The following is a 9,410-nucleotide window of genomic DNA, read 5'->3' as shown; positions in this document are numbered from 1 at the left end:
ATTGTTTTTAGAGATAGTTTAATTTTTAAGCAGATCTTTATTTTATTACAATATTACGACATAGGATCACCGGAAGTCACTGCGCATAGACCCGTTGGCGTCATTATTTAGGAAACTAAGGACGCGAAGTAGGAGAAAATGTGAAAATGTCCGACGACGAAAGTTACTCTTTGGCCATCGAAACCACTCCTATAGATTTCGAAGAAGCTGAAAAAGAAACTAGAGCTACTTGGGAACATGAACAATTAGCACAGGTTAGAACAAATATCGAGAACTTGTTTTTTTTAAGTCGAGTCCCAATCCTGGGCCGTGTACGATGCTTTTCTTTGACAGGTTGAGCACAACACCACATGGATGTCTAGATATACGTAGTCCTGCATTTGAGTGATACTTTTTGCTTTTAGTAATAAATTTGTCATTAATATGGAATAGTTTGAAATAGAAACTCATAAGTCCATCTTTTTACACATTTAGAAAAAATGGGCATCGTTTAACAGGAAGGAGTAATGAAAAACGCTATGCCACTGCTGAGGTTCGAACGCTCGACTAAAGGGAAATTTCCACTAGCCGAGTCTAGTAAGGCGACCCGCACTCTTAACTTCTACACTACTCTCTCATTCACAAAGTCTTCGACCCCAAAGACAACAACACAAGTTCCATTTTCCATGGAAGCATCTTAATCTCCTATAGTTTCTACGATTTGAGTGGTCAACAGCACCAAATCTATAATAGAAAGGAGTAATGAAAAAGACCGGTCCCTTATGAGGTTCAAACTAGCGACCTTTTGGTCTCTAGCCGGACACCGTACCACCTGACTAGTGAAAATTTCCACTAGCAAAGACTAGTAAAGCAATCTGTACTTTCTACTTCTGTAATAAATTTTTTGACATTGCTGAATAACCAATGTAACATTATACTTGTCATTTTTACACTAAAAGTTAATAATTTGGCTATCTCTAAAAAAAAATACAAATTTAATCAATTCTTCTGCTTGTACTGTGGTTGATAATAGTACACAGACAAATTCATGCTCACCTATGATATGTGCAACAAAATGCTAAATGTTCCCAGTTGTTATTTTTGCACAGAATAAAATATATATTTCTCATGCAAACATATACAGTGTCACATTGGCTATTGGGTTATGTTAAAAAGATCATGTTTTTCTTTGTTGCAAATGTTTTTAAGAACCTTGCTCACATGTTTCTATTTTAAATTATCCAAATGTATTAACTAACTGTCACTCAAATGCAAGATGTTTTTTTTGAATTAGATGGGGTTTTTTTTATAAAGTTACATTTATGAATATGTATGATATGTACAGAATATAAGAACTTATACATAAATGTACATGTATTTTTTTTCTGCAAATCCAAAACCAAACCTAATATGAAAGTTTTGATGTTTAATCAGCATTTGAGTTCTTTAAAATACATGGATGTTGGAATAATTCAGACTTCCTGACTGGTATGAGGCAAAATGAATGACCATGATGCTTCAATTTTGACGACATCTGAAAAGTTTATTCATCAAAATTTGACATGATATGCTTGCTCACTTTTGTTGATAAATTGATGCAATGTAATAAAAAAAAAAAACCTCGTAACCAAAGATGACATTTAAACAAATAAAGATATGATATGAATATCTTTAAAGTAATAATGACCTACAACTATATAGTTCATAATGTAGTTTCAAGGATTTACACTAAGGGAAATATTTTCAGAGAAATGTATTGATCTTTCATTACCAGGTACGGATAAAAGTGTTTAGGGGACATTTTGGTGATGTGAACTCCTGTCAGTATATCGACAATGATACCAAAATTTTATCTGGATCCTCTGACAAGACAGTAAAGATTTGGAATATTGACACTGGCATAGTGTCCAATACCTACAACTGTCACTCAGACACGGTCAGTGCTGTCAGCATCAATGACAATGGACGCAGGTGAGATACCAGTTTGACAGCAACTCTCTGTGCATTCATTCTGATCTGTCAAAAATTAACATGGGAACCCTTTTTGAAATAGTTGACAGACAATTGTTTTCTTAAAGAGAAAATTAGATTAAATATTTGACTTGCTTAGCTCAAACTATCACACTAGTTAATATAAAATGTTTCATATCCTTCGCATTGGTTCATATATTTTTTTTTATGAAAATTGAATATAACGATTATGTAATTAGATCCATGATAATTTGAACAGTTCAAACAGCAATCATACACTATTGAATTTTGTTGTCAGTGGTGTGTACTCTATATATTATCACAAGACATCATGATGGATTCAATCCCCAATTTTAACTTAACTGTAAAGATGGTTTTGTGGTGTAGTAGGTGTACATGAGGTAATTTAACTGATCTATTGAGATTCATTTTGCATTGCATTGTATAGCTCTAGTGTTTATCCTCGTCTGTTTAAGGTTTGCATCTTGTGGCTGGGATAAGAAGGTTGGTGTTTGTGATGTTGAGTCTGGGAACATGTTGGTAAGTATTAGCACATCATTCCTGTGGTTGCCATATGTTTTGTTCACTTTGTCATGTATTTGCTATATCATTATCATTTAAGTTCCATAAAATGAAACAAAATGTTTTGAAATATACGAGCCCACTTTCAGCAATTAATCCTAAAGTAGTGAAATTTACATGTTTATACATGTGTCAATTTATGTCTGTTTATTGATGATTTTGTGGATATAAAAATTTGCGGAAAAAGCAACCACATATTCTACGAAAAGGAAACCATGATGAAAATAAACAATTTTACGTTACTCTAGGTGTGGGTTTTAGTATATTTGATTTATCAAAGCTTTTGCACAGGTATTTGATTTCTAACTTGTAGTGGTCAGGAAAGCATGCTGGGATAGTGACCAGTTGTAAATTTTCTCATGACGGGAAGATGGTTGTCTCGGGATCTGACTTAGATAACACATTGAAAATCTGGGACGCCAATTCTGGTGAACTTGTCTACAATATAGAAGGTAAATTCATTTAACTTTACTCTGTCCTGTCAGTTTCATATTCTAAACAAAAATGATATCCTTTTTGTTTATTTTTTAATTTACTGGAATGTCTGAGGATGTCATTTTGTTGTAATATATGCAAATTGTTTTGGTTCAAATACTATGATGAAGGTTCAGATGTAAAATCATGGCATTACAATACTTATACTTACAGATATGCATACTAGCACCATTACAAGTTGTCAGTTTGCCCCTCTGGATGACAAGGTCATCACTACCTCCATGGACCAGTCTGCTAAATTCTTTGATCTTCGCTCCAACAAAGTCACCATCACAGTTGAGTAAGTGCAGTTACATCAACACAATAAACTTTCTAATAGTTGGTAGGGATCAAGAAATTCATCATTTTTATTTGATTAAAGGAAATATTTGTATATAAATGGACTGAGAGTTAACACTACTATGACTAAAATAGACCAAATAAATGAACATGAAATAATGATTGAATTGAGAATCAATATGATTAAAACTTTTTCTTTATCTATAATCTCCACTTCATATGTCCATTAACTATACACTGCTCTAATAGGTTGTAGTCATCAAAACAGACACCAGTAAAATTTTCTGTAATTTATTTTTTTAAGCAGTGGCCATATCAATGTCATATCTTCCTGTGATGTAACATTTGATGAGCGAAAGTTTGCCACTGGTTCTTGGGACAAAAGTGTTGGTATCTGGGATATTGCCACTGGAGGCTACAGGTATGCATATATGTATATATACCTCATATACACCCAGTATCCACTTATCAGAGTCTTGGTGTGCCACAAGCGGCTACACTCAGTGTATATATAACCAAGTCCCCACATACCTGAGCGTGTGTTATTATTATTCCTACAAACAGGATATATTGATATATAGCATCTTACTTGCCATGTTTTTATGTTGATATGCCTCTTAACTGTCCAGGTTTAATTCTTAGTTTTAAAGTTTTGACCCTTTAACCTCTGGTGGTTTTAGATCCAAGGGTCCTTTGACTCTTTCTGGTAGCCATGACGGGTCGGTGAGCTCATGCTGCTTCAGTAATGATGGCTTGATGTTGGCCACAGGTTCTTATGATAAAACTGTTGTGGTGTGGGATGTGGAAAACCAAGTTCAGAAACTCAAGTTACAGGTAAGTACAAATGTCACGAAGAAAAATCATTTAAACAGCTAGATTCTTCTTCACAAATATAAAAGTTCTATTTTTCACTGCAATGACATTGCTGTAACTGATCGAAAGTTTGTAAAAGAATAAGATACACATGTATCACCTTATAATAGCCACATTTTTAACCCCACCCACCTTGATAATAACCAATCATTTATTGCATCCCTACCAACTTAAAGTCTCTAAGTTACATGACAATAATTTCAATGCCTAGTGCCTAGTAATGCTGGAGCTAGGTGATGCTGACTCACTGATATAAACCCCTTTTCAATTTCTTCTCATTGACCTTTCCTTTTCCAGGGCCATGACGACTGGGTGTTAGATGTGGCCTTTACTAAAGACATGCAGCATGTAATGTCTGCTTCCAAGGTGTGTATAAGATATTGTAGTTGATGTTTGCCCCCAATGTGTATAAGATAAGTTTCTGTGTTAAAAGTGTGTAAAATATATTGTCCTTAGTTTCTGTGTTAAATGTGTGTAAAAGATATTGTCCTTAGTTTCTGTGTTAAATGTGTGTAAAAGATATTGTCCTTAGTTTCTGTGTTAAATGTGTGTAAAAGATATTGTCCTTAGTTTCTGTGTTAAATGTGTGTATAAGATATCGTCCTTAGTTTCTGTGTTAAAGGTGTGATAAGATATTGTCCTTAGTTTCTGTGTTAAAGGTGTGTATAAGATATTGTCCTTAGTTTCTGTGTTAAATGTGTGTATAAGATATTGTCCTTTGTTTCTGTGTTAAATGTGTGTATAAGATATTGTCCTTAGTTTCTGTGTTAAATGTGTGTATAAGATATTGTCCTTAGTTTCTGTGTTAAATGTGTGTATAAGATATTGTCCTTAGTTTCTGTGTTAAATGTGTGTATAAGATATTGCTAATTGGTTGTCTGCCTCCAGAGCCTGTATACATATAACCTGGCAGTTTATCCCTGGATGTATGTATAATATTACATATTTGTTCATTGTATTTGATATCAGCTTTCCAAGATACTTTTTGTACTCCAGACCGATATTATTGTAACTGCATAAATTCCAAGATGATCTGAATATTTTGGATCTTACTATTGTATTGTTTGTATTTTGTCATTCTTTAAGCCAGTTACACATTAAATCAGTGTGCAATGAAGTAAACTTGGTATCAGTTTCATGCATTAGTTTGACCTAGTATGTATAATTACAGGATAGTACTATACGGATCTGGAATGTAGAGGAGTCTGACAAAATCCCTGTTGTCATGGAGAGGAAGAAGGCTATAGGCCTCAAGATAATCAAGGTAATGTGTTGGGACAATAGTTATGGCTTATTATCCCAAGGGTATAGACATTTACCCAATGTAAATTGAGGAAGAGGAGTATACCAGTACTATTCAAATCACACATTTCAAAAGTAAGACAACTAACTTTACTGTGTCTACTGAATGCATATTTCCTATAGATCTAAATCTAAAATTGAATTTTTTTATGAGTTTTAAGAAAATAATTTATAACTTGCCCAAGGAAGGGAACTTTAATTATCATATTATTGTAACTAGCTAAATGTAATAAGGTAAATCAATGATTGTTTCAGTGTGGCAAATGTGGAAAGCCATTTTCCATGACACAGTTGGAGAGCTTCCGTGATGTGTCTGTCTGTGTGTTCTGTCGCCTGAAGAACAGAGAGAAAACAATGCTGGATATCATGAATATGGTGGATTCCTGATCCCTTCTAATCCTCTTTGTATTCATTAATGTCACCGTCCATCACTCAGGTACCATAATATCCTGTTACTTGATCATTGGAGTGCCTTCCTGTGACAAAGTTAGTGCAACTATAGTATCCAGTTCCTGAGTTGGAATGACTTCCTGTGGCAAGATAGGAGGCACTTCGTCTGACAGGGTTTGGAACAACTTCCAATAACAGTATTGGAGTTACTCCTCGTGACAAGGTTGGAATGACTTCTAGTCACAGGATTGGACACACGTCCTGTGACAGGGTTAACAGGAATCTGTGAAGTGTTTGTATGACTTCTGTGACTGTTAACAGAATTTCTGATACCAGAATTGAAGTGACTTCCTGTGGGCTTGTGACATTGTTCTCTACTATTGTGTTACACCTGGCACCAAGCATGTCTGTGATAAAGAATTTGTTGTGTCAGGTTGTGTTGCAGTATAAAGCATTTATCAGTGAAAAGATACTACATGCATCATTATATATCAGCATATCATGACCCAATTTTCTTAAACCCTGGGAGCCAGGGTCAGTGGCTGACTTTAGCAAATAGTATTAATAGTAATTCTACTAAACAACAATAGATGTTGACAGACTTGTCACAAGTATTTATTTAAACATTTTGTTTAACAGACCACTGTGAAGAAGGCAGTCTATTGTAATTTTTTTTATCAATCACATAATTTATTTAACTTTCAGAGTCACAAGGTTAACCTTGTGTACATTTTGTATAACATGTAATAATGTGTATTGGTTTTATGTCATTCTTCTGAATATCTATTGAATTATTTTGTTAAATATTGATAACCATTGCTGTAAAAAAGAAACATATTTATTGACAAAATAAAGTACTGGTCTAAAATCTGTTAGTGTGCTTTGTATTTGTTTGTTACTTCTCTAGGCTTTAGAAGTATCTGTATTATAGTCAGCAGACATTTTAACTGTGAACTCAATGAAGCTTTCATCTACACAAACACATGTATCAGATACAAACATTTCTGGCAATCCTACAGTCATAAATATAATTAATTGTCATGTGAAAAAAACAAAACAAACTAATAACAATGATTTCGTATGAATAATTTATTTTGACCCTGACATAAATGTACATGTATATTGATTTTGCTAGCTCAATAGTGCATCAGGGTGGTATGCATGGTGTAAGTGTGATATGTACTTTATTTTCTCAGTGGTAAGTTAGTGTGATGTAAGTGGAATATGTGTTGTGTAAGAGTTGTGTAAATGTGGTATTTGTTGTATAACTGTGGTATGTTTTTATTAGTGTGTTTTATTGTGTAAGTGTGTTGTTTATTGTAGTGCATATGTGATATTTGATATTTGAGGTTATGCATGTGTTGTGTGAGTGTTATGTGTTTTGTGGATGTGTGGTATGTGTTGTGTTTTGTGGATATGTGGTATGTGTTGTGTGTGTGTTATTTTTTGTGGAAGTGTGGTATGTGTTGTGTGAGTGTTATTTTTTGTGGAAGTGTGGTATGTGCTGTGTTTTGTGGATATGTGGTATGTGTTGTGTGAGTGTTATGTTTTGTGGAAGTGTGGTATGTGTTTAACACATGGTGTTAAGTGTGATACATGCATCCTATATATTATAAGTTTTTCTAGGAGTTCAGCTATTTACAGATCAATATTCCTACAGGCTTTAATGCCATTTGAGTATAAATTTCCACTTCAATTAATGCTTTTATTATACATAAATATCAGTAAAAGCAGGAAATTTTCCACAAAATTCTACACAAAGAACTACTCTCCCTGAAAATATATATTGCTATTATCTCATCATGGTGGCCATCTTAAATTCAGACTGACCAATCCAAATGCAGCATTGGTCATATCAGGAAACTAATACAGGATTTCAGAAGAAAAATAGTAATAGCACTTTGGTCGACATCATCTAAGGATCATTGTAATCCAAAACAATAGTAGCACTGGCAGCATAAATCATTGTACATTTCCACCAAGTTCTGGATTTCACAACCACATTTTTCATTGCACTTCAAAGACAAATAAATGTGTGTTTTGGACATGATGATTATCACTTACTCTAAAAAACCAAAACATTGGCAATTTTTTTTTATTGAACTTGAAATTTTTTTTTTCAAATGGTTTTGATTTGAAAAACAGTTGATTGAGAAATAATGTCTCAAAAAGGCTACTCTAGTGGAATATTGTGAACTTAGGATGATGCCAAAATTATCACTTTACTGTTTGGACCACTATGGCATTTCCAATAATTTTCAGTTCAAATCACACTCTTAGATCCTGGGAAGATGCTTAAAATCTCTCAAGTTAGTGGCCATATTGAATTTCTGAACCTAAAATTAACATCATTTGGTCAGAATATTAGGATTATTGCTAGCAAGTAGTACTTCATTCCACTGCTACAATTCATGAAAAAGTTCAAAAAGTGAAAAGTTTATGCATTGTGGCAGAGGATAGATAAAACATGATGACAAGAAATCACTCTGATTCTTCAAGTCAGTTGACATACCAAATTTAATCAATATAGCCAATCTTATGAGTTGACATACCAAATTTAATCAATATAGCCAATCTTATGAGTTGACATACCAAATTTAATCAATATAGCCAATCTTATGAGTTGACATACCAAATTTAATCAATATAGCCAATCTTATGAGCTGACATACCAAATTTAATCAACACAGTGAATTTAATGAGTTAACATACCAAATTTAGTAGTGAATCTGATGAGTTGACATACAAAATTTAATCAATATTAATAGTGACTCTTACGAGGCTAATTTGTGATTTTAGAAGAACAAGAGGTACCAAATAAAGTTTCAGATATTCAAAATAGAATTGATCAAAGGGAATATAGAAATTAAACAGTAGAAATATCCTTATCAGTGTTAAATACTGAGGAAACAGTCTTTTGCCATATCCTCTAAGTAAATATATGAAAGCATTAATGAGATTCACGACAAATTGGGCTACCATGATTATTTTCATTCACTCTTAATCTCAACAATGATACACTTAAAAATAGTCGTGAAAATTCCAACTATGCTCAATCAATAAAATACAATGTTAACTAAATGAGGAAATGTAATTACTTCATGCAAATTGGATACAGATGTTCTCCCTTACCCATGTATCCTGTACTTACAATAAATATAAATATATATATAAGTAATGTGTTATCAGTGATGTCCACACACCACTCATAACTAATAGTGATAACAAATTGAAGACATGGCACAACAAAGAACAATTATTTTCAAACATGAAACGTTTTCAGCAGCACTTATTCTAGTATGTAATTACCACACCCCGTTCTGTGAACAAGTACCTCATCACTAACAATACCATATTCACATTTGGCACAATATACAAATACAAATAATTATAATTATTATTATCGTTATTATTATTACATTCTTAACGGCCTGTCAACACATAAAAGGTAATTAGGGCCATCAAACAGTAAAACACACAGCGATCCAAGAAGAAATAACATTAAATAAACCAAAAGGTAAATGACAAACGTTAAAAAT

At 33.2% G+C, this 9,410-nt stretch overlaps 1 protein-coding gene across 1 annotated transcript; it reads left to right on the top strand.

Annotated features, from left to right (window-relative positions):
- Window positions 1-146: 146 nt before the first annotated feature.
- On the top strand, window positions 147-5,868 carry LOC132559697 (WD repeat-containing protein 88-like). The gene is made up of 10 exons (XM_060224316.1): window positions 147-254; window positions 1,754-1,950; window positions 2,427-2,490; window positions 2,846-2,984; window positions 3,181-3,307; window positions 3,614-3,727; window positions 3,987-4,140; window positions 4,477-4,545; window positions 5,351-5,443; window positions 5,737-5,868. The coding sequence occupies exons 1-10, from the start codon at window positions 147-149 to the stop codon at window positions 5,866-5,868; spliced, it is 1,197 nt and encodes a 398-aa protein (XP_060080299.1).
- The last annotated feature ends 3,542 nt before the right edge of the window (window positions 5,869-9,410 follow it).

The sequence above is a fragment of the Ylistrum balloti genome, unplaced genomic scaffold (assembly GCF_031769215.1).
Source record: "Ylistrum balloti isolate Yb309-2 unplaced genomic scaffold, AGI_CSIRO_Ybal_v1 Utg370948, whole genome shotgun sequence".
Lineage (NCBI taxonomy): Eukaryota > Metazoa > Mollusca > Bivalvia > Pectinida > Pectinidae > Ylistrum > Ylistrum balloti.
This window is presented reverse-complemented; position numbering and strand designations above follow the sequence as displayed.

What these genes read in the sequence shown, in the direction of transcription:
- LOC132559697 (XM_060224316.1), top strand. Translation starts at nt 147, where the DNA reads ATGTCCGACGACGAAAGTTACTCTTTGGCCATCGAAACCACTCCTATA. An exon ending in TTGAGTCTGGGAACATGTTG is followed by an intron (nt 2,491 to 2,845) that starts GTAAGTATTAGC and finishes TCTAACTTGTAG; the next exon opens with TGGTCAGGAAAGCATGCTGG. An exon ending in ATGTAATGTCTGCTTCCAAG is followed by an intron (nt 4,546 to 5,350) that starts GTGTGTATAAGA and finishes GTATAATTACAG; the next exon opens with GATAGTACTATACGGATCTG.